The sequence below is a fragment of the Chiloscyllium punctatum genome, chromosome 3 (genome assembly GCF_047496795.1).
Source record: "Chiloscyllium punctatum isolate Juve2018m chromosome 3, sChiPun1.3, whole genome shotgun sequence".
Lineage (NCBI taxonomy): Eukaryota > Metazoa > Chordata > Chondrichthyes > Orectolobiformes > Hemiscylliidae > Chiloscyllium > Chiloscyllium punctatum.
The window spans coordinates 24,619,938-24,646,471 of NC_092741.1; the positions used below are offsets into that span (position 1 = coordinate 24,619,938).

The 26,534-nt window shown below is 40.8% G+C and overlaps 1 protein-coding gene across 1 annotated transcript in view; it reads right to left on the reverse strand.

Moving 5' to 3' along the window:
• Positions 1-641: 641 nt before the first annotated feature.
• The window catches only part of LOC140456970 (EH domain-containing protein 3), a 69,602-nt gene continuing 43,709 nt past the window's right edge, over positions 642-26,534 (reverse strand). Inside the window, exons 4-6 of the mRNA XM_072550838.1 lie at positions 23,217-23,629; positions 3,852-4,016; positions 642-1,392 (exon numbers count right to left, since the gene is read on the reverse strand). Of these exons, the coding sequence (XP_072406939.1) occupies positions 865-1,392; positions 3,852-4,016; positions 23,217-23,629 (1,106 nt within the window). The 3' untranslated portion in view covers positions 642-864. The remainder of the gene's footprint in view (positions 1,393-3,851; positions 4,017-23,216; positions 23,630-26,534) is intronic.

Sequence of the window (26,534 nt, forward strand, 5' to 3'; positions counted from 1 at the left end):
ATGGATCAACTGCTACTGACAAGTCACAGCAAAGTTACAAATGACTGAACAAAATAGGAACCCCTCCCAACAGGACACAGTAAAGTCTCTAAACTGTGTCCAGAAAGTCCTGAAAATACTTTCATACGCGGCAACATTTGGTTCGACACTGGAGTGCTTTTTGTAATATTTGCAACATTGACCTACCCAAAGATCACTGATCAGGTAAATACTAAACCATGATTCAGAAGCTGCAAAATATGAGGCAATAAAGCAAACTATATTTATAAAAACATCTGTTCTTTTCAAGTGAAAAACAGGGCTAACCCCAGTTATTCACTACAGTGCTAAATGTGGATAAAATAAAATCCCAGCTTCCTGATAAAAAAATGGACAACTTGAATTTCTATACAACTCCTTGCATTCGAGGTGACACCTTAGAATATTTCAACACGATAGGTGCAGAAGAGAAGAAAGTGATGGGACCTCATACCTTGAAAGATAACAATGATAAATCAGGCAATATATTACCTTTAGAGCTCAGATTTACGGCTTCTGAAACAAAACGTTAATGATAGAAAGATGCCTAGGAATGCAACAGTATACAATGACCTCAGGTTACAACAACATGCTTTTTAAAAAAAAAGGAAAGACAGAAATGCTTTCATTCTCAGATCATTTTAGTGATTACATTTTTATGGAATACATGTTTCCTAATTAAAATTTGATTTTCTCCCATCTACATAGTGGAAAGAAGTATTTTACTATGCAAAAGCTTTTTGTTACATCATTTTGTCTACCTGCCTAACTTAGGTATCAAGACTTCAAAACTGTCTACATTCCAGTCTTTGTCTTCCTCGGAGACTAGATAATCACTATTCAGTATCACTCAGCTAGCTTTCTCTTTGATGGTGGAATCAAGTGCTGTGGAATTTCACTGGGTAGCTCATGACCTTCCAGTTTAACCTTAATTAAGTGATTAGCCAATGCAAACTCCTCATCATCCAACATGCCATCCTTATCTATGTCTGCCAGCTTCCAAATTTTTCCCAGCACAGTGTTTGGAAGCTTGGATTTTACCATCTCCTTCTTTGCATTCGCTCCAGTGACTTTCCCATTGATGGGAGAGAGGGTGTAGAAAATCTCATCATAGCTTGGCTTATCTCGGATCACAACCCATTCCAGGTCATCAATGCCCTCGCCAGCCCCTTCACCATATCCATGCCCAAATGGGCCATTTATTGTGCCTTCAAAGGCCCCACCTTTCACAATCTGGACAGGCCGCTGGGTTTCCTCCTGACGTACTAGGGTCATAAGCTGAGCAATGTCATTCCCCAACATGTCATCGACTGTCTCCAAAAGTTTAAGCTTTAGTGGCTGAAACTTTGCAAAATCTTGCACCTGCAGTAGATCCTGAAATCAAAAACAGGACATAATTAACTAGAGCATGGTGAGGACTCCCTGCTCATGCAAGGAGTACAGCAACTTGGATTTGCACCAAAAGGACACACATCAAGGGAACTACAAATCAGTTGTGAAATTAAAATCTTAAACCATGTACTATAATCTGTAACAGCATTAGACTCCTGATTGCAGTGTTTCTCACAAATACTATGAAATTTTGATAGCTCAATTCAATTATTGCAGAAATACTCCTATGCCTTTATCACTTCTATGGACTTTGCTGACCTGATTCCCATCTCACTCCTAACAAACTTTGGCTCATTCAAGTCCCTGTATTCTGTAAACTTACTCTTGATTCAATAGAGGAATGTTCAGCTTTGTAGTAATACACAAGGTTTTTCCAACATGTACATTTTCTGCAGCCTATTCTATTCTAGGATTCTACAAACCAAACTGCCAGAAGCCAATTTTATTGATTGGCAATAAAGTACAGGCAGTGGGAGGGTGCCTTTGCCTGAGGAAGGCAGTAGAGTGGGTAATATCTAAGAATTTAGCACATATGGGGAAAGGAGGTGTTTCCAGTAAGCTTTACTGCAAGAAAAAAAAAGTGCACCGAGTAAGGAGTTCAAGGAAAGTGGAGTACATTTTACATTTTCAGCATTTAATTCCCAATTTTGTGCAGATTAAAATCAGATACTGGTTATGTTCAGAAAACAATTATATCACTTCATCATTATAAAGATTACTGGCAATGCTAAAACAATTTGGGAGGCGTAGGTTGTATTAACTATAATTAGCACATACTAGATAAGGCAGGGCAGGTGATATTAGATTAGATTACTTACAGTGTGGAAACAGGCCCTTCGGCCCAACAAGTCCACACCGACGCGCAACCCACCCATACCCCTACACTTACCCCTTACCTAACACTACAGGCAATTTAGCATGGCCAATTCACCTGACCTGCACATCTTTGGACTGTGGGAGGAAACCGGAGCACCCGGAGGAAACCCACGCAGACACGGGGAGAACGTGCAAACTCCACACAGTCAGTCGCCTGAGGCGGGAATTGAACCCGGGTTTCTGGTACCTGTGAGGCAGCAGTGCTAACCACTGTACCACTGTGCCGCCCATGCTGCGACTGTCGAAATTGGGAACGTTTGGATGCCTGTGAGATCCAGGATGTGGAGGTGCTAGTGTTGGATGAAGTCAGAAGTCACAGAACACCAAGTCATGGTCCAACAAGTTTATTGGAAAGGTGACATTAGGTAATGAGGGAGCAATGCTCCATAAGCTTGCAATTTCAAAATCAACCAGCAGGAACTTCAGCTCAGTTATGGAGTTGGGTTAACCTGCAGATACTGCAGCAGTCCAGGGATAGATAGGTTAGCTCGACACTTTACTCCAAAAGACAGTGACATTCCTTAGGATAAGATCTTCTGATTCAGTCATGAGGGACAGGAGGCTGTGACTTCAAGTGAAGCAGGCAAGGGGATGCCGGACAGGAGCATCATTCTTTGCTATTGCCCAACACATTTGACATTTTCTTTATGGATGAGCTAATTGGCCATGGCACTGACATACAGGAAGCAACTCTGGGGGGGGGGGGGGAAGAAATAAGATGAAATCTAGTGGTAGGAGGGGAAACATGAGAGTAAATCAGATCAGCCATGATCTAACTGAATGGCAGAAAAAGTCAAGCAGGCAGAGTGGCCAGCTTTGGCTCCTAATTCATATGTTTGATTAGATTACTTTTTTTTAAGATTAGATTAGATTACTTACAGTGTGGAAACAGGCCCTTCGGCCCAACAAGTCTGATTTACAGATTGTTGATGTACAGATTGTTCTGTTATAATGGATGTTTCGTTAATGCAAATTCATGGTAGTGCAATTAACAAATTAGGAACACTTTCTAAAGCGTAAACGTTTAAAACGTATTGGCTGTAACGCAATTACATCGCCAACACCAAACGCTGATTCTAAAGCGTGATTTTTTTTCTGAATCACGTTATGGAAGAACTACCTGCACTTCTAACATGCAAGAAAAAAAAAAGGCGATTAAATTAACTAGTTGGATATTGATTAAATATCCAATAATTACACAGTTGCCACATTTTCATTTGTGCATTCCTGTTAAAAATAATATACTAAAACAAGTTTAATACAGCAGTGCTAATCTTGCATTGGTGGCAATTTTGGATTTTAAAAAGAAAACAATGAACATAAAAATGAACAAACATCTCTCAAGACTTTTTAATCTTTGATAAATGCTTTTTCTTCAATAACAGATAGTACACTTGACTATTTGACTGTTACATGGATAATGCTTTCCAAGAGTACAAAGTATATAAACTGTCAAAAGTGTATGTAATCTGACATTTCAGTACAAAAGATGCAATAAATTTGTATCACATGGTATTGTGCCAAATAACAATATTAAAAGAATGTTAAAATAAAAACTCTGCTACCTGCATTTTCTTAGTGTTAGGAAAATCCCCAGGGGATATCTGATGCTCTCGTTCAATCCGGGCATAAATATCTCCAAGGCTGTTGATTAGTTCTTTTTTCTTACTGTCTTTGCCAAACACAGCTGGCATCTCTTTTCGTAAGGCACTGATAATGTAGGCATGAACCTGGGAACAGGAAAAAAAACACAGGCAAATGAATTATATTTGAATTATACAAGTACTCAAAACCACATTTGACAACAGAAGACAGAATATTTCTAATTTTTGGTGCGATACAAATATCATAGTAGCATCCAGAGGTCATGAGTCAATACCAATCACAAAAACAAAAATACAGGTTTGCACTCTGCAAGAATCTTCTCACCTATCATTTGAGGACTACAACAAACACAGAAGTTAGTATTGAAAACTTAATCTGTTGGCTAATATACTCAGGATGGGAAACCAAATCCTACCCACTCTGGTCTGCACATTACTCCAGCTCTCACTAAGCACGTGCCTCAAAGACCTTCTGAAAAGAGTCTCATTTTAACCATAATAAAATTTTTAAAAAGATTAAAAAGAGAATTAATCAGAAAGATCTAATGGTAATGATCCAGCAAAATCATGCCTATCACCAACAAGTATCTGTTTCCTTTAAATGGAGGATTTTCCACATGGTAACGGGTCTGTTCAATTTCATTTATTTCTGCTCTCACTCCTTAAAACCATGATGGGTATCCACCCCACCAGCTTCCACAAAGCATCGTCTCTTCCTACTCCATTCCCACAGTCACCAGCATGATTATGTTCTTTTTATGTTGCTGTATCAGGATTCCAAAAGACAACACCAGTGATAGCCTGGCACACTCCTAATCAAGCCCTAACTCCTCCCTCTTATTTACAGCAGTTTTCTATGCAAGTATTAAAAATTGATTGGGGGATCATGGACACAATTTTCCAAAGCTCCCTCAATTTAAGGACACTCGCTAAATGGTCTCAGTATCTCAGCTTTACATTGCAATGCTTTCCAGCGTCATGCCTTTTTATTCATTGGCACCTCAGCCAAAGTTTTAAAAAAAAAGAGGATTCTCTATAGCTTAGGGGTTGCCATGACTTCTACATGCTGGAGAAGTCTAGTGATCCAGCCACATTCAAGAGCCCAAATGCCTTGCAAGTGGAGGAGAACGGCCACCTACTGTGACCACTGTTGATAACAGTTGCTGAAGCCCCTGACAGAGGCTACCAGTAGATGAAATACTACACGATGTTTGACCAGGTATAGCTGACAACAGGATGCAGTTCTGCTGCTTGGAGTAGTGTGATGGAGCCAAAAAAAAACACACACACTCTGGACAGGCTATGTCACACTTTCCTAATTGGTTCTCTGTACAACTGGAGCACATAAAAGGGAACATAATGGATATAGAGAAACCAAGAACATGGAGCAGTTCTCAGGAAGAGGTGGAGGACGATAAGCAGGAGGAACCTCACTTGTACCCAACTAAGCCTGTTGTTTGGCACAGTGAGCCAGTCAGGATGTAACGGAGACCCAGTTCCAGCAGATTATAGCTGGATAATGCTATACAATACTTGATGCTCAGCATGCAAAATCAGCTTTTAATTCTAGAAAAATAGAAAAGACATACAACTTATTTGTTTGCTCTCTGTATACTTTTGGAGATTACTAGCAAAAAAGTTAGTCCTCACATTTTGTTCAAAGGCTTGCCTGTATGTGATGGTCTTCCAGTGAAGAATTAGGAAGATGAGGGTTTACAATGGGCATTGGGGAAAGAGTAACAATTACTTCGTGTGAAGGAGCAAGATGCAATGCAGCTAGGAACGGCTGTGCTGAGGGGTCAGATGGCCAAACACCAATTAAGGCAATACCTTCCAAGCATTTCAAGTGCTTTTTGCACCATTAAAAGTCACCATCCTTTATTTGGAGGTGGGTCTGTGTGTATAGCAAATGGCTGAGCGGTATAATTGTTGAATTGTTAATTCCGAGACCAAATTTAATGTTCTGGGACCGGGTTTCAAATCCACCACGGTAGACAGAGTCAGAGATATACAGGATGGAAACAGACCTGTCCATGTTGACCAGATATCACAACCCAATCTAGTCCCACCTGCCAGCACCAAGCCCATATCCCTCCAAACCCTTCCTATTCATATACCCATTCAAACACCTTTTAAATGTTGTAATTGTACCAGCCTCCACCACTTCCTCTGGGCAGCTCATTCCTTACACTTACCACCCTCAGTGAAAACATTGCCCCTGAGGTCTCTTTTATATCTTTCCCCTATCACCCTAAATCTATGCCCACTTGTTCTGGACTCTTTCCCCCCCCCCCCCCCCCCCACCGCCTCTTTGCTGTCCACTACACCTCCAATTTTGGTGTCATCTGCAAACTGATGAATTGTACCTCTTATGCTCGCATCCAAATCATTTATGTAAAATGACAAAAAGTAGAGGACCCAGCACCGATCCTTGTGGCACTCCACTGGTCACAGGCCTCCAGTCTGAAAAACAACCTTCCACTACAACCATCTGGTCTTCTACCTTTGAGCCAGTTCTATATTCAAATGGCTAGTTGTCCCTGTATTCCATGAGATCTAACCTTGCTCACCAGACTCCCATGGGGAACCTTATTGAATGCCTTACTGAAGTCCATATAGATCACATCTACCGCGCAGCCTTCATCAATCTTCTTTGACCAAAAAAATATTCAATCAAGTTTGAGAGACATGATTTCCCACACACAAAGCCAAGTTGACTATCCCTGATCAGTCTTTAGATGGTGGAATTTGAATTCAAAATCCACAAATCTGGAATTAAGAGTCAAATGACGACCATGAAACCATCATCCATTGTCAGAAAAAAAAAAAACACCTACCCGGTTCACCAATGCCCTTTAGGGAACGGAACTGCCATCCTTTCCTGGTCTGGCCTACATAGGACTCCAGACCCACAAATGAGTGTAACTCTTAACTGCCCTCTGAGCAATTAGGGATGGGCTACAAATAGTTGCCCAGTCAGTGATTCCCTCATCCAGTGAATGAATATATTAAAAAAAATGGAACTCTTACAATAAGCAGGATGTGCTAGAGTACAGTCAAGCAAACAGAGTTGGTGGCTTTGTAGTGGATATTGGTGGATAGCACCCCCAGAAAAGGAAAGAGTGAAGTCAAAAGAGAAAAGAAATCAGATGGAACCAGGAGAGAACAAGAGCAAAAACAAAAGCTATGTTTTTTCATTTCGGGACAAAAGCATCATTATATTAGTGGAGGGGGGCATGGTCAGAATACTGGAGAGTGGGCATCAAGTGTCTGTGGACTGTTCCACATAACCCATCAACTATAGCATAACTGGGATCCATGGGAGCAATTGACTTCGAGGGCGATTAACAAAAACAAGCGTTATTGGAAGCTTGGGGTCCACAGACCACAGACTTACAGCAAAGTGTTGTGTGAATTGCACACTTAAGAATAAAGCATTACAAATTAATACAAAAGCATAACAGAATTCTGACTGATATTACTTCCCTTACTACAAGTGATGAATGATAAACTCCGACTCTTTTCATATTTACAATGTTCCAGGAAGTAATATGCATCCCAAAGGAAACTGCGTCTGCTGGGAGGTTTGACATTAAGCTTGCAGATCAAATTAGCAACTAGCTGTACTTCAATGAAAGCTTGCCCAAGAACAACAAGCTAGGTGTTGCATACTCTTTAACACCTGACCGGATATGGGCAGGTTTCATAGCCAAATTTCAGACAAAAAAATCAATTGCGACCTGGTCATTATTTCTAAGTGTAATCAGCAATATTTTTCAAAGGGTCAGCAAAACTATTTTTAAAACCAACAGGTAGGCAATTTGATAAAACACACAAAATGGCCATGTCCCATTATTTACAATGCATACAAGAGCTTTAAAATAAAAATCAAGGTTTGTGGCAAGCTTGATCTCTTCAACACCCAGAAGCACCAACTCGAAGTTGGCTTGGTGCCTATTGGTAGCCTTCCTGCATCTGTATGCTTCCGTAAGTCAGAGCTGCACAATAGGGAAACACACCCTTCGGTCCAAACGTTTGAAAAAAAAAGCACCACAGATCATGCCTGTGATTTCCCCACTGGACCTCAGCAGGAAGTGGAAGAGATGCAGTGGAGGGCATCCCGCTCCTCCGACCGCCATCAGGCCAGAACCCCACTGGTCCTCACCTACCACCCCATCAACCTCCATGTACAGCGTATCATCCACTGTCATTCCCGCCACCTCCAAACAGACCCCACCACCAGGGATATATTTCCCTCCCCTCCCCTATCAGCGTTCCGAAAAGACCACTCCCTCCGTGACTCCCTGGTCAGGTCCACACCCCCCACCAACCCAACCTCCACTCCCAGCACCTTCCCCTGCAACCGCAAGGAATGCAAAAAACTTGCGCCCACACCTCCCCCCTTACTTCCTTCCAAGGCCCCAGGGGACACTTCCATATCTGCCACAAATTCACCTGCACCTCCACACACATTTACTGCATCCGCTGCACCCGATGTGGCCTCCTCGATATTGGGGAGACAGGCCGCCTACTTGCGGAACATTTCAGAGAACACTTCTGGGACACCCGGACCAACCAACCCAACCACCCCGTGGCTCAACACTTCAACTCCCCCTCCCACTCCACCAAGGGCATGCAAGTCCTTGGACTCCTCCATTGCCAGACCATAGTAACGCGACGGTTGGAGGAAGAGCGCCTCATCTTCCACCTGGGAACCCTCCAACCACAAGGGATGAACTCATTTCACCAGTTTCCTCATTTCCCCTCCCCCCACCTGGTCTCAGTCAAATCCCTCGAACTCAGCACCGCCTTCCTAATCTGCAATCTTCTTCCTGACCTCTCCGTCCCCACCACACTCTGGCCTATTACCCTCACCTTAACCTCCTTCCACCCATCGCATTTCCAACACCCCCTCCCCCAAGTCCCTCCTCCCTACCTTTTATCTTAGCCTGCTGGACACACTTTCCTCATTCCTGAAGAAGGGCTCATGCCCGAAACGTCGATTCTCCTGTTCCTTGGATGCTGTCTGACCTGCTGCGCTTTTCCAGCAACACATTTTCAGCTCTAATCTCCAGCATCTGCAGTCCTCACTTTCTCCTCAAATTAAGTTAGCACTTGGTATCAAACTTGAGATCCTTATATAGATAAGTGAAATACTGTGGATACTGGAAACTGACAATAAAAGCAACATCTGAAGAAACTTTGTTCTAGCAGGGTTGGGGAAGGGGTGTGGACATGTGGTGCTAGGGGATATGCAAGACAGGGAGTTGAGTAGACAGTCTGAAAGTGAATCAGAACTCAAAAGAGCTTGCTAAATGCATTTTATTTAAAAATGCTGTTGACAGATGGAAAAGATACATCACCTCCAAGGTTACCATTCTGCAGGGATCATTCCATTTATGACATCCTGATTCATACCGGTCACTCTCAGCATTTCCTCTGCACCACAGCACATTCCCAGGTAATAACACGTGGTCTGACACTCTTTCCCCTCCCACCTCCTCACTACCCAAGACCCCACACATACCTCCCAGCTGAGACAGTGTTTTGTGTATGTTTAGATTGGTTTACTGTATTCACTGTTCACAATGTAGTCTCCTATAACTTGGCAAGGTCAAATGCAGACTGGCTGAATACTTTGCTTGTAAGAATAGTCCCAACCTTCCAGTTGCTTGCAATAACAAAATAAACTTGCTCCCATGCTAACAATTCTATCTGGGGCCTGTGTTCCTGCGAAGCTCAATGCAAACTGGAGAAACACCACCTCATTTCCCACTTGAAGCCTTCACATCCTCAAGGACTTCAGAGAGTTCCACAACTTAATTGTAATGACCTCTCTTCTCCATTTTGATTAGCTACTTCATCCTGTTGGCTTTCCTCAGTATAGCAGACCCATTTTCTCCTCATGTACCACCATTAGATCTCCCTTTCAAACTTCAGTTTTGTTTAGGACATCTGCACTTCCTCCCACTTTGCCATCAGCATTTGAAAACATCCATCATTTTCCAATCCTTTTCAGTTCTGAAGAAGTCATATTGAATTCTAAAAGTCAACTCCTGCTTTTCTTCACTGATGCTGCCGGATTGGTTGAGTTTCTTCAGTATATGCTTTTATTCCAAAGATTCTCATGTTCTATAGGATTCTATCAGACAGTGGGACATTTGGACACTGGAAGAGAGTGAGAAGAGAATCATTTTGGAAGGTCGAATTTGAATACAGGGTTAAAGGCATGATTCTTGGCAGTGTGGACTAACATAGGGATCTTGGTAGTCCATGTCCAAGTTAATAGAGTCATTAAGGCATATGGTGCATTGGCTTTCATTAGCAGGGGGATTACGCTGCAGCTCTATAAACTCCTGTTTAGACCACACTTGGAATACTGTGTTCAGTTACGGTCGCCTCATTATAGGTAGAATGTGGAAGCTTCAGCAAGGGTGCAGAGGAAGTTTACCAGAATGCTGCCTGGACTGGACGGCATGTCTTATGAAATAAAGCTGAGAGAGCTAGGGCTTTTCTCACTGGAGAAAAGAAGGAGGGGCGATTTGATAGAGGAGTAAAAGATGGGAGGCATAGATAGAGTGAATAGTCTTATTCCCAGGGCAGAAATGGCTATCACAATGATTGGAAGAAGGTTTATAGGAGATGTCAAAGTTAGGTTCTTTACACAGACTGGCTGGTGTGTGGAATGCACTGCAGAGGTGGTGGTAATAAAGTCAGATACATTAGGGACATTTAAGCAACTCTTGGATAGGTACATGGAAGATAGTACAACAAAGGGTATGTAGGTTAGTTTGATTTCAGTTAAGAGGTTGGCACAATATTGAGGGCCAAAGGGCCTGTACTGTTCTGTGCCATTATGCACTAATTTTTTTTTGGAAAAAACTAGCAAAAGTAAATGAACATGCTTTTAGACAGAATTAAAACACCATGTATATTCAATATTTAATTAAATGGTTTTTAAAAAAGATGCATAAAAATGGAAAAGGGCAACTGGGGACCACAGGTATGGCAGACGACTATTAGAAAGTCAGATTAGCTGTCTTGGAAGTACACATCAAGCATAAACTTTCTGGATCTTAAATTAAGTTTCAAGGGACCATTTGTTTTGGGATTTGCAGGAACGTAGACTTGAGGCTACAACTGTTAGCTGAGATCTAGGCAAATAGTACTGACTAGAATGCTAAATGGCTGACTTCTGTTCTTAACTCATAAGCATGTATTAGCTCTATTACCAACACAATACAGCATACTAATCCAAAGCTACATAATATTAAAATGATTAAAAATAAAAATTTTGGTCAGAGGCAACAGTAAAGCATTCATTTCAAGAACAAAATAACAAAAAAAAAAGATTACAGCACAGGAAAGGCCATTTGACCCTCCCAGACTGCGCCAATCAGATTCTCTATCTAAACCTGTCACCTATTTTCTAAGGATGCATATCCCTACCCATTCACATATCTGTCCAGATACATCTTAAATGAGGCTATTGTGCCCATCTTTACGCAGAGAGTGGTGGCTGCTGGAATGCATTGCCAGTGGAGGTGGTAAAGAAATTTCCATGCTATTTCCCTTAAACACTTCCTCTCACCTTGAACTCATGAATCCCAGTTATTGCATCCCCCACTCTTGGGGGAAAAAAAAAGCTTCTTGCTATCCACCCTGCCTATACCTCATTATTTTGTAGACCTCAGTCAGGTCCCCCCTCAACCGCCTACTTTCTAATGGAAGGAATCTTAACCTACTCAACCCAACACCCTCCATACCAGGCAACATCCTGGTGAACCTGCTCTGCACCCTACCCAAAGCATCCATATCCTTTTGGTAATGTGGTGACCAGAACTGTACGCAGCATTTCAAATGCGGCTGAACCAAAGTCTTATATAAATGTAAGATGACCTGCCAACTCTTGCACTTAATACCCTGTCCAATGAAGGAAAGCATGCCATATGCCTTCTTGACTATTCGGTCAACCTGCATTACCACCTTCAGGGTACAATGGACCAGAACACCCAGATCTCCCTGTACATCAAATTTTCCCCAGGACTTTACCATTTACTGTATAGTTTGCTCTTAGTCAGTCATAGAGGTGTACAGCATGGAAACAGACCCTTTGGTCCAACCTGCCCATGCCAACCAAATATCCCAACCAAAATCTAGTCTCACCTGCCAGCACCCGGCCCATATCGCTTCAAACCCTTCCTATTCATATTCTCATCCAAATGCCTCTTAAATATTGCAATTGTATCAGCCTTCACCACTTCCTCTGGCAGCTCATTTCATACACGTACCACCCTCTGCGTGAAAAAGTTGCCCCTTAGGTCGCTTTTATATCTTTCCCCTCTCACCCTAAACCTATGCCCTCTAATTCTGGAATCCCTGACCCCAGGGAAAAGACTTTTCCTATTTACCCTATCCATGCCCCTTAAATTTCGTAAACCTCTATAATAACACTCCAGGGAAAACAGCCCCAGCCTGTTCAGCCTCTTCTCATAGCTCGAATCCTTCAACCCTGGCAACATCTTTGTAAATCTTTACTCAACCCTTTCAAGTTTCACAACATCTTTACGATAGGAAGGAGACCAGAATTGCACGCAATATTCCAACAGTGGACTAACCAACGTTCTGTACAGCTGCAACATGACCTCCCAATACCTGTACTCAATACTCTGACCAATAAAAAGGAAAGCACACCAAACACCTTCATTATCCTATCTACACATGACTCCACTTTCAAGGAGCTATGAACCTGCACTCCAAGGTCTCTTTGTTCGGCAACACTCTCTAGGACCTTACCATTAAGTGTAAAAGCCCTGCTAAGATTTGCATTCCCAAAATGCAGCACCTTGCATTTATCTGAATTAAACACCATCTGCCACTTCTCGACTCATTGGCCCATCTGTTTCAATCTGAGGTAACCCTCTTTGCTGTCCACTACACCTCCAATTTTGGTATCATCTGAAAAAAACTTACTAACTATACCTCTTATGCTCGCATCCAAATCATTTATGTAAATGATAAAAAAAAATAGAGGACCCAGCACCAATCCTGTGGCACTGCACTGGTCACAGGCCTCCAGTCTGAAAAAACAACCCACCACCACCCTCTGTCTTCTACCTTTGAGCCAGTTCTGTATCCAATGGCTAGTTCTCCCTGTATTCCATGAGATCTAACCTTGCTAAAATCAATCAAATCAGTCTCCCATGAGGAACCTTATCAAACACCTTACTGAAGTCCATATAGATCACATCTACTGCTCTGCCCTCAAATCTTTGTTATTTCATGCATCACTATGCATTTGCCTTGATTGAATCCCATCTGTCATTTCTCTACCCAAATCTCCAATCTATATTCTGCTGTATTCTCTGACAGGTGCAAAAAGCAACTGGAAAAAAAATGTGTATTGAATGTTGAAATCAACAGTGCAAGAGGAGAAGACAGAGACACACAGAGACACACAGAGACACACAGAGACACACAGAGACACACAGAGACACACAGAGACACACAGAGACACACAGAGACACACAGAGACACACAGAGACACACAGAGACACACAGAGACACACAGAGACACACAGAGACACACAGAGACACACAGAGACACACAGAGACACACAGAGACACACAGAGTTTCACCAACACATTTAGGCTTAAATAAAACTAAACTATGGACATTGGAGAGACATGAAACAAAAACAAATTGCTGGTGACACTCAGCATCTGTGGAAAAGGAGTAAACACTGATGGAGAAAAGTAAAGTTACATGGGGTCCAGGACATACTAGCTAGATGAATAGAGAACTGTTTGTTTGAGCAAATGTCACTGGACTCAAAACATTAACTCTGTTTTCTTCCCACAAGTACTTATTTTCTCCAGCAATTTCTATTTTTGCACATATTTAGGCTTAATGCCAGGAAACACTTATTCATACTGCTTGATTAATATCTAGTTGAACCTATTGGACAGATCAACAAAAATAAGTGCTCTAATAGTAGAGGCAATTTTAACAACATAATGCTTCAAACAAATTCATTTAAAATAGACATTCTGATGCAAGAATGAATCGTTTTACAAATGGGTGTTTTTTTTTTCCCCCCAATCACAGACTAATGCAGTGGCTCATTTTCATTTTCCCTAATGGCATGGTTGTCTTCCTGTAAATCAGCTGTAATATTGTAAGCAAACTGGACTTAGATTTTTAAACTTTGATTTAGCTTGCTCAATTTGAGCATTATATAGAGACTTTTTAAAAAGCATACCACCAAATCAAGGGCAGGATACCATTTTGTATTAAAGCTTATTTCAGAACTTAATTGTTATACCACATATTCCACTAATTCAGTTCCAGAATATCAATGACTTGTGTTATAAAGGCAGCCACCAGCTAGTATAGATTGCATTAGAAGTAATACATCAAGTCCTATAATTAAAGTAGTGGGGAGGAATGGTGTGTTCTAATATAACTTGATAGTTCCATTCCAGTGCAATCCCATGTTAAGAAAATTGCAAAACAGCATCATCATTTAAAGCAAATGGTACTGAAATAATGTTATAACCAATACAAGTAAGGAAAGTGTGCATTCTACACATAATGGTCTAAATTCTTCAACTGCATTATAGCCAATTCATGTTGAAGAAACATGTTACAGTGGAACCAACAGTAGGTGGAATTCTTCATGCGGTTAGATGAACTTTGAACTCTCCTCATCCCCAAATACTTATTAGCCTTGAATACAAATGCCTGATCACGTGGCCAACGTTTCCGTCAGCGAGTCAGCGTCTGTCCATCTGAAAATTAGATGGATATTGTGAAAGTCCATGTGAGTGAGAAAACAACAAAAAAAAGAGGGAGTTTAAATATAATGATAGATTTGAGAAATTTGGCTTATTCTCCTTGGAGGAGAGTAGATTAGGAAGTGACTGCCCAAAGATTTCCAAATTTAACGATCAATTTTGACAAGGCAAAGAAGGATATTATGTTTCTACTAGTTGGTACGTTAGTGTGGGTGATGTTAGATTTGAAGCAGCCATTTTGTCACATATTAAAAGGCTGGAAACTATTTTAAATCTGTATCTGCTTGCTAAGCTCTTATTTTCCCAGGCTCAGCAAGACGGGTGGACTTTCAGTTGTACTACTACCGGATTAATGAATTCTTTCCTTGCGTGGGAATATTCTTCTCTTTTGCAAGCCCCTATGGTATACCAATGCTTGCTTATCAACTACTAACCAAAATTAGCCTCCATCATGTAGTGCCTGACAGTGACTGGGCAAAGTGCCGACCTTGCTCATTATCCTGCAATTAACAGTTTGCCAATTGTTAAATGACTAACCAATATAAATCAATTATTCAACTCTATGCAGCTCAGTGACTTGTGACCATTCGGTCAACTTGTCTCTCCCAGTGAGCTCATGAATAAACAGTCAATAACTTTGTGGGGCGCAATTACTTAACTAAATTGCAAGTCACCCACTGCATAATTTATTTCATCCCCAACATTTAGTAACTAGGAATCACAATTGCAAGATTGTCAGTGAAAGGACTAGGGGTGAGGAGGAGGAGAAACCTCTTCATTCAGTTGCTAGGATTTGAAATGCGTTGCTTGGGAGAGTGGTGGAGGACGATTCCTTGAGGATGATTCAAAACATTGGAAACTGATGAATTTTGAGTGCTAAATCGAGATAGGGCTGTAGAATGGGACTAGCTGGATCACTTTTCAGATCCAGTACAGATATGGGTCAAAGTGTCCTCCTTCTGACCAGTACAATTCTATTTAATGACTAGTTTGGAAAGATTGGTCAACGAACCAGTTTCTGAGTTAACACGAAGTGGAGGTTTTTTTTTAAAAAAATACCTTGAATAAGAAAAACCCATAAAAAAAAATGTTTCTGACGAGAGAAGATACTGTAATGCATAACTAAATGAAAGTTGTGGGAAAAAAAAGTGTCCAAAAATTCTGTTGGGCTTATGGAAATAAACACTTGTGAAACTTGCCAAAATTCAGACTTGAATGATTGCTGGTAAAAAAATGTACCCCCTTGTAAAAGTCAGACAACACAGTGAATTGTAGGTGGAGTGTCATATTGTAAAATCTCCAGCACATATTTGATTTATCAAGGTGCAGATGAAGTCACTTTAGGTCTCATGACAAAGTTCAGCAAAGATGAAAAGCATTATGTAAATCTTTCTCAGAAGAGAGGCCCAGAGATGGCGGAGATGCCTCAAAGCAAAAGTACAGGCAAACACAACACACATACAAGGCTAGTGCATGTTGTTATTTAATGTGCAAAAGTAACCTGCTGATCCTTTGGTAGCAGAGACTGGAGAATTATAATGGGGAAATGCCAGAGTCTTCACAGTAGGAAGTACAAAAAGCAGATCAAAAATAGTAGGGAACCACATACACTCTTTCTTTTTGCCAACATATTTTAAAGGCATAGAGTGTGGAGACTTTGGGGTTCTTGCAAGACTTCCCAGTTGAGAAAAATCATTGGGATGGCGGCAGGAGAACAGAGTCAGGGGCTGCAGCACAATACCAAATAGGTTTGTCCATGCTCTCAGCCCACAGTTAAGAGCAAACAAAAATCGGGCCATCATAACTAATGATTAAGTCTACAAACAGTTTAGCAACTACAAGAAAATCAGCTTCAGCGGTATATATGTAATTTTTCAAGGACTCTATAGAAGAGAATAGTTAGAAGTTGAATTGCCTTTTTTGAAAATATTAGAATGCACATCCTTAAACAGTTACCATGTATAATTAAGTCAATCTAAAGATGACTCAGGATTCCCATTATGGAATTAAAAAGTAACTATTGGTCAATGTAAAGAAAAAGCTCAACATTGGTTTATTTACGGATACCCACCATTTTCTAATGAATCAAATGTAACCTTACTGCTAAGTGGGTATTAGGCCTAAATTGTACACAACTACACAGCTACTGGCTTGCTAAAACCATCTGCACAACCAGCGGGTTGTGTTATTTTATTTGCAAGACAGGCTCCTAGCAGATGTCCTTCAAAATAAAAAAGTTAAAAGGATGCTGAAAGACAGGCAAGAACAGGAGATACAAGTATTTCTAAGGAACAAGTAAACAGGAAGAGAAACTCAAGCTCCGGAAACTCGATAGTTCATTATAATGAATTATTACAATGAAACTGTTCCACTTAAAGGCAGGGCACTTTAACCTTTCAATCTCGCCTGTAAGGATTATTAAAATTGATGATATTCCAAAAAGCATGCTAGATCAAATAAAGATAACCAATGTTTATTCCTGAATTTTGAAGCACATTAGTCCAGTGAGTGACAATGCCACAGTGCTCACTGGCAGAAGGCAGAGAGTGGGGATAAAGCAGCCCTTTTCAGGATGGCAGCTAGTGACCAGTGAAGTTCTACAGGGGTCAGAGCGCCCTACACCATAATTAATTCCGTCTCATGTGCAAGTGTGACTTAATACCTTCATCTATATCATTAATTACAATATTAGCAAATTTGCTGATGACACAAAGCTGGGTGGCAGGATGAAATATGAGGAGGATGTTCGGAGAATACAGGGTGACCAGGACAGGTTAGGTGAGTAGACGAATGCATGGCAGATGCAGTTTAATATGGGTAAATGTGTGGTTATCCACTTTGGTAGCAAGAACAGGAAGGCAGATTACTTAACTTGACTCCATTTAGGTTGTAACGGGGCAGTTCAAGATCTTGGTGTTCTTGTACACAGTCAAATGAAAGCAAGAATGCAGGTACAGCAGGCAGTGAAGAAAGCTAATAGCATGCTGGCCTTCATAACAAGAGGAATTGAGTATAGAAGCAAAGAGGTCCTTCTGCAGCTGTACAAGGCCCTGGTGAGACCAAACCTGGAATATTGTGCACTGTTTTGGTCTCCAAATTTGAGGAAAAACATTCTGGCTATTGAGGGAGTGCAGCGCAAGTTCACGAGGTCAATTCCTGGAATGGCAGGACTATCTTACACTGAAAGATTGGAGCAACTGGGCTTGTATACCCTTGAGTTTAGAAGGCTGAGAGGGGATTGATTGAGACATACAAGATTATTAAAGGATTGGACACTCTAAGCAGGAAGCACGTTTCCGCTGATGGGAGAGTCCCAAACCAGAGGACAGTTTAAAAATAAGGGGTAAGCCACTTAGAACAGAATGGAGGAGAAACTTCTTCACCCAGAGAGTGGTGGGTGTATGGAAGGCTCTGCCCCAGAAGTCTGTGGAGGCCAAGTCTCTGGATACTTTCAAGAAAGAGTTGGATAGAGCTCTCAAGGATAGTGGAATCAAGGGTTCTGGGGATAAGGCAGGAACAGGATACTGATTGAGGGTGATCAGCCATGATCATAATGAATGGCGGTGCTGGCTTGAAGGGCAGAATGGCCTACTCCTGCACCTATTGTCTATAATTAGAGCATTGGATAGCCAGTAAACGCAACAATGTAACAATTCCGTGGGAAGCTAGGCTCAACGATCACTGCTGGAAGTGCTACCAAATGACCCTGCTGTGCTTCCACAGCCTTCTCTGTCCTGAGCTGCAGTATTAGTTCCTGCTCCCTGCAACCTCTGGTGAATATTTCTTGTGGGGGGGGGGGGTGGGGTAATGGAGGGAGAAGAGTGACATTGTGAAGATCTTTTGGAAAGGGAAGCAAATAATTGAGCTCCAAGAGGGGAGCAGATGAGATCATTCCTGCAGCCCTTTATTTTGGACAGCATTTTTTTTTTAAAAAAAAGGGGAAGATAGAAACACTGAATTGCTACAGTGTGAAAGTGGGCCACTCAGCCCATTGAGTGCATGCTGACCCCTTCGCAGGGCATCCCAGACTCACTCCAGCGTACTCTCCCCTGTAATCCTGCATCTCCCATGACCAATCCAACTAGCTTGCACATCTTTGAACTGTGGGAGGAAACTGGAAGAAACCCATGCAAACACAGGGAGGACGTGCAAACTCCACACAGAAAGATAGTCACCAGAGCGTGCAATTAGATCTACGTCTCGGGCATGGTGAGGCATCAGAGATGGCCACTGAGCCACCTTTCTCACTGTGCAAATGGGAATGGAGTTATCATAAATTTAGACAATGAAAGATGGGAGAAGGCTGGAATGTAGCCCAAGTAGCAGTTTGGAAACCAAATAGTATGTACACTATATAATAATAAAAAGCATTATGCAACTTTAGGAATAAAGTGTCTCTATATGTAAGAGCCAATTCACCCAATTAGAAATAAAACTTCAAAAGCCTTCTTCTACCTTCAGTATACTATGTGGCTATCTAGATATTGAACGAGTATGTATAATTCCCAAACTTGGAACTACATCAAATGGGTCAAAACATTCTTTGGTAATAAGTATTATTGAAAAGATATTTGCAATACCAGCCTATTAAGATTAGCTTTACCCCTGGCAATTAATTTTGAATACTTTGTAGTACAGAGATGCTACTCTAATTCCCCACAAACAATGAACTGAAATCTCGTGTCAGGTTTCACTCAATATCCTAGGGGCGAGACCAAGATCTCCCACAGGAAAGTTGCATTTGAAGTGGGAGTCTATTGGAAATGGTGTCACAATATCAAAGGTCTCAAAAGGTTTAGGATTACAAGTTAGGGGAAAAATAGGGACTAATAAGGAGATGGTGCAAACAGAAATAGTCGTAGGTAACACACCAAGGCAAATAAACACATCAGGAGAAATAGTTATGATCCAAATTGCTGAAATCAAAAAAAGTGTTGAATCTGGATGTTGTAAGACACCTAACCAGATGATGTGTTTTTAAGAGCTTCATTTCAGAAATCTAGGGGGTGGAGTGTAAGCTAAGAGTATACAAGAGGTGACTGGAAAAAATCACAGATGGACTTGTAGCTCCACAAAGCAATGATCTGATTTCAGACTCCCTCATATACAGAAGACCATATCAAAAGCAGCAAATACAGAATATCAAATTGAAGAAGAAGTAAACAACTGATTTGCCAGGATAGAATGTTTTTACATCCTGGATTGGGGGGGGGGGGGCGTGGAGGAAGAGGGACTAAAATTTCTTATGCTTGCACAGATGAGGAGGTTGGTGGTGGTGAGCAAGTAGTCTTATCAGGGTGAGGGAATAGCCACTTTGAATTTCTGGGTAAAATGTGAGGGTTTGGTGGGAGTATCATGATGAAAGTGGTGGAAATGAACTAAAAGGATATGAAGGCTGGTGGAAGGCAAAGACAACTGTATCCTAATATGGTTTGAGGAGGGATGGAGAAAAACCTAATGGAAATTAAAACGGTGGGAAAATTGGAATTGACGAGGCCGAGAGGAACGTTTGATGGAGAAGAAACAACATACTTGGGACTCAAAACAGAAGTGGTGTTGTCAGAACAGATGCAAAGGAAACAGAAGCTATAAAAGTATCATGGAAACTGTAGATATAACAGGAATGAGAAAAACCTCAATGAATATAGCTCTGGGTGCCAGTGAGGTTAGGAAAGAAGTTTGTAAAGCATTTACTAGTTGTGTAACTAAGTAATGGAAGCATTACAATTGGAATTTCCTTTTAATAGCAGGCAAAGTCTACAAAAAAAGGTAGAAGTTATGCTAGAAAACAGAATGTGTTAGATATGCATAACACCACATTTTCCCTCCTTGTGAAGAGCTACATGTTGTGTTGTAACCATATTATTGTTTGGATCATTGTCTTGCACCTCTACTCATTATCAATAAAACATGTTCCCTCTTACAAGAGAGCTTAGAGAGTTATCTATTGAACTGGTGTTCAGAACACTGGCCTACTCATTAGACCATTCAGCACTTCAAACCTACTCCTATTGAATAAAACGGCAGATGATCCCAGTACAGTCTCATCTACACTCCTCCATCTGCCTAAATAACTCTAGGCTCACTTCTCCATCAAAAGCATAATACCGCCTTGAATAAATTCAATGAGCCAGGCTCTAGCGTTTCCTGGTGACAAGAATTCTGCAAGCTTACATGTAAAAGAATGCTCATCTTCAATTTAAAAAGGCCTCTTGTGCTTAGCATGCCCCCCAGCTCATCTCTCTTGCCAGAGGAGCTCAATTGCCAAGCAGTGAATATCTTAAAAGAGAGAATCAAACATCTTTGCCTTGATGGTCACCGTTTCTTAGTCAAAATCCTGGAATACCCTTATTAAAATACTGCAAGCACCCTACACCAAGTGCTACAGCGATTCAAGGAGGGAGCTCATCACCATATCAAAAGGATAGGCGATAAATACTGCTTGAGTCAATAACATCCATGAAGTTTTTTTTAAAAAATCCTTTACATCCACTCGATCCAATCCCCAAAACATTACCTGCTGTTCCATAAAGAGACCTCTCATTCCTCATCGTATCGGCCTATCCAACAACCTTTGACATAAGGCAAACCATTCATCCCAAGAAGGAATTGAATAACATCTTTTCTAAATTGCTAACAATTTTTCCTTTTCAGAAAAGAAGGATAACAAAGTTGTACACAATACTCCAAACAAAGTCTCACCAAGGCAGTGTCCAACTGCAAAAGACTTGAGCAATACATCCAATGACCAAGATGAACCCAAGACTATCTTATTCAAAAAAATTAGCAAGAGCCATACTGACAATTTTAACAATTGTTAAACTGCATTGAAAACTTCACTATCAAAACAGTACAGAAAATAATGTACAAAAGTTAGAAATCACACAACACCAGGTTATGGTCCAACAGGTTTAATTGGAAGCACACTAGCTTTCGGAGAGACTCTCCATCAGGTGATATAGTGAAGGGTTCGATCGTAACAGAATTTATAACAAAAATTTGCAGTGTGATGTAACTGAAATTATACATTGAAGAATTGATTGTCTATTAAACCTTTCATCTGTTGAAAGAAGTGAAACTATCACTGTATTCTATGTGTAAATCACAAAACCTTTTATATAAAAAAGTTGTATTCTCAGGTTAGCTGCTAACAATGGTGGTAGCTAGACAATATGTTGAAGGTGTTAGCCCCCTGTGTTCTCTGTCTATGACCTGATGTTTAGATTGTTATCTCACTTTTTAAGGTCAGAATCAGAATTTTACATAAATTCATGCAGTTTGAGCAAAGTGCAATGTAACTTTGCAAGTACAAATTCACCCCACAAAATGTGTGCATTTTGGTCTTTGTCTGTCTGTCTGTGAGGGGGCACGTGTGTGTCTGTGTCTGTGCCATGCAATGGTGATCACCTGTAATGTGACATGAACCCAAGGTCCCAGTTGAGGCCCTCCCTATGAAGTGTTCCTTTGCTACGACAACGGATGAATGGGCACCGCACAACAATCAACAGACAGGAGGGTTCCCTCCCAGTTGGGGGAAGGCTTCAGTGGTCCAGAACAATTCAGCCTTGGACCTTCAGGTGACCATCCTCCAAGGTGGACTTCGGGACGGGCAGCAGAAGGAAAGTGGCTGAGCAAAGGCTGATAGCTAAAGGTTGGTACCCATAGGGAGGGCCTCAACTGGGATCTTGGGTTCATGTCACCTGTAATGATCACCATTGCACACACACACACTTTGTGGGGTGAGAATTTGTACCTGCAGGAGTTACATTGCACTTTGCTCAAAAACTGCATACATTCATGTAGAACGCTGAGCTCAAAAACTGCATGAATTTGTGAGAAACTCTGTTATCTCACTTTTTAAGATTAAATCAATCTAAACATCAGGTCACAGACCGAACACAGGAGGCTAGCACCTTCAACATATTGTCTAGCTATCACCATTGTTAACAGCTAACCTGAGAATGCAACTTTTTATATCAAAGGTTTTGTGATTTACACATGAAAGAAGTGAAACTATCATTGTATTCTAACAGATGAAAGGCTTAATAGCCAATCAATTCTTCAATGTATAATTTCAGTTACATTACACTGCAAATTTTTGCTATAAATTCTGTGTTACGATCGAACCCTCCACTATCACCTGATGAAGGAGCGTCGCTCCGAAAGCTAGTGTGCTTCCAATTAAACCTGTTGGGACTATAACCTGGTGTTGTGATTTTTAAAAACTTTGTACACCCCAGTCCAACACTGGCATCTCCAAATCAGAAAATGTAGTATAGATGCTATTTTTAAAAAAAGGATAAGTGAAAAAGCCAGTAGGAAGGATTTGACAGCTTAATCCTTAATTTACAGAGAAGGTTTAAATAGGTAATTCAATGAAGTACAGAAGATAACATTTAAAATATGGCAAAAGCAAGTCCAAATCAAAGCAGCCAAAGACACAAAAGCAAGCAAAAAAAATTAAAACAGGAGATCCAGAGTTATTTGAAGAGTATAAAGCCATTCTGGATGTGTTGCATGTGTACAAACCTTTGCAAGTCGTGCCCTCTTGATCAGGTCATTAAGTTTTCGTAAAGCAGCATTTCGAGGGAGGCTCTGGATATCTTTAAATAAATCTTGTTCCTCAGCCTCAAAAAGCTTACGATTGTCTGGAATCAGAAGAGGATGAGACCAGAACGAGCCAATGTATACCCTTATCACTTCAGGAGTATTGACAATTTTGCCTAAAGACCACATAAGAGCACCATAAACTCTCATTAGCTGCTGGGTCTCAATTTGGTCTGCCTTGTTCAGCACTACACGGATCTTGTCTTCATGATTCTTGAGTGCTTTGATAACTTCAGAAAACTCATCAGATATATCCAGCTTATGAGCATCAAAGAGAAGGATGATTCGGTCAACACGCTCAGCGAACCATTCCAATACTGCAGCAAAGTCATAACCTAAAAAGAAACATTAAGTATGAACAGTTTAATTTTAAGACTACCGAATAATCACATTGTAAAACAGAGGCAGCAGAATATACAGGAATGAAAGAATACAAAAACTGCCACAGCTGATTATTTCTCTTCTCTGGGTTACAAGAGCTAATTTGAATTTAACTCTGGAAAAAAGTACCTGAAATTCAAGTCAGATATTTTACAGAACAAATTAAAATAGTATTTTATTACATTTTACAGGTGAAATGGTTGAACAAAAATTTAGTGTAAGCAAAATGCACATTTGGGAATTTTAATTCTCCAAAGTTATTTGTTAAAAATCAGTTGAAGTTCAGTCTATACATTATCCTACAGCATGTTGCGTCTAATGAATCTGAAAATATTTTGTTTTGCCCCCAAGTCATCTTATTTATCTAGATTTGCACCTTTACTTCAGACAACAGTCACACAATGCTCCTCAGTCAGCCCTGTACATTGTTCAATTTCAATGGTGTCACAGATCTAACAATCTTAAATGCAAACAAATACACAAATAAAAAACAGGCCACAAGAATTGCTATTGCTGAAACTATAATGAGAAAGGTACATGTTTTTATACCAGCGGTAGCTGTAATCATGGGAATGAAGTTAATAGAATTCTAATTTTCACTGGAACATAGAAGTCAGTAGGTATAAAATAAATCAGTGAATGCTCTAGAACTCAGTTGGAATTCTACATTGCTTGAGGAATAAATGTTGGTTCTTTAGGTAGTTTAAAAAAAAATGTGTTGCTGGAAAAGCGCAGCAGGTCAGGCAGCAAAGGAACAGGAGAATCGATGTTTCGGGCATAAGCCCTTCTTCAGGAATCCTGTTCCTTCGATGCTGCCCGACCTGCTGTGCTTTTCCAACAACACATTTTTAAGCTCTGATCTCCAGCATCTGTAGTCCTCACTTTCTCCCTCTTTAGGTAGTTACCTGGTATGTCCAACAATGAAGGACAGCTCAAAAGAAAAAAAGGGACTTCAGAATAAAGTCTGTTAATTTCAATTAGTGGAAGGAAACATTTAAGGTATGCTTGCCCAAATATAGATGCAAAGCACACTTTGCTCATTCGCGGGTTGTAATCTCTTTTTGGTCTCTGCTTTCCTATCCAAGGTCAAGTTAGAATTCCATATAGAAAAGAAAAAAAGCTTAACTTTTGTTTTACATTCTAAAAAATCATGTAGGAATGAACTGAAGTGGGGAAAAAATAGCATACATTCAGGTCCATAATAGTTTGTTACCAGATTATTTTTGCCCAATTTTTCAATTGAAATTATATACACAACTATTGATACCTTTTCACAGTGGAAGACAGTGGGAAAGGCCATTGAAGCTGAGTGCAACTTCCACATGTACACAAACTACAACTGATCTATCCAATAAGGATTGGCCTTCACAAGCTCATCCCGAATCCCTCATCAGTTCAAGCTGTCAGCAAGAAAATCTTACCCAGTTCACCTTGCTGGTAGCCTATATAGTTGCTACAAAACCAATCTTTACATTGGATATGTACAACAGTAATTTGCAGAAACGTCATTTTTCTTGGAATTAACCACTTGATCTACAACACAACCTTTGGAAGTCATCTAATTTTCATTTGGTTTAAATATTAAGCCTTAAAGTGAAAACAAGTGTTGTGTGTAGCACATTATTGAAATGCATTCTCACTTGTAACAGGCAAAAGATTGCATCAGCTCAATTGTGCAACTTTTTAAAAACAAAACGTTAGGCAAAGGAGATGTCAAACAATTAAACATTGAAACAATGCAGACCTAAAATGAACCTCATCGGGACTTTCCTACCTTTTTGCTAACTGCTTGGATCCGTATACGAATTTTAAAATTGTTCCAGCTCGAAATACTGAATTTTCTTCATGATCCAGCTACGACTGAGCAATAAACACACCCACAGATTCACTATGCCCAGAGAGAAAAAAAAATCCACCTCATTTGGTATTAATAGATGGTTCCTCAGGGTAGTGTCCTCAGCCTGGCACTTACTCTCTCTACAGTCAGCCCTGCCCCAGCTCAGGGCTTCACTCTCTCTCTCAGACCTGCAAAGGACCTCAGTGTGTGCATCCTTCTCAGGATGAAGAACAGCAAACAATTTTTCTCCACTTATCGGACATCAAGGAATGCAAGTACATCTACAAACCTGAAGAGGAGGTCTTGCCTGAAACATCAACTCTTGCTCCTGGGATGTTACCTGACCTGCTGTGCCTTCCAGTGCCACGCTTCAACTGATTTCTCCAGCATCTGTAGTCCCCATGGTCTCCTAATGTACAATACTGTTTGAGACTACTCAGATGCTGAAGTTGTCCTAATTCAACCAAAACTTAGACAACATATAGGCATGGGCCGATAAAGTGGAAAATAAAATATGCACTACAATTGCCAGACAATGACCATCACCTTTGAAAGATAGAATCCCTACAGTGTGGAAGTAGGCTATTCAGTTCATCGAATCTACACCAAACTGCAAGAACATCCCACCCAAACCCACCATCCTACTCTAAAGGTGGGTAAACTGGCAGCATGGGTTGGTACTTGGGACCTCGATGTTGTAGCCATTTTGGAGACATGGATAGAGCAAGGACAGGAATGGTTGTTGCAGGTTCTGGGGTTTAGATGTTTCAGTAAGAATGGGGAAGGTGGTAAAAGAGAGCAAGGTGTGGCATTTGACTGAATGACAGTATTATAGTGGCAGAAAGGATGTTTGATGAGAACTCATCAACTGGGGTAGTATGGGCAGAGGTTAGAAATAGGTAAGGAGAGGTCACCCTGTTGGGAGTTTTCTATAGGTCTCAGAAATGTTCCAGAGGTAAAAACAATGACTGCAGATGCTGAAAACCAAATACTGGATTAGTGGTGCTGGAAGAGCACAGCAG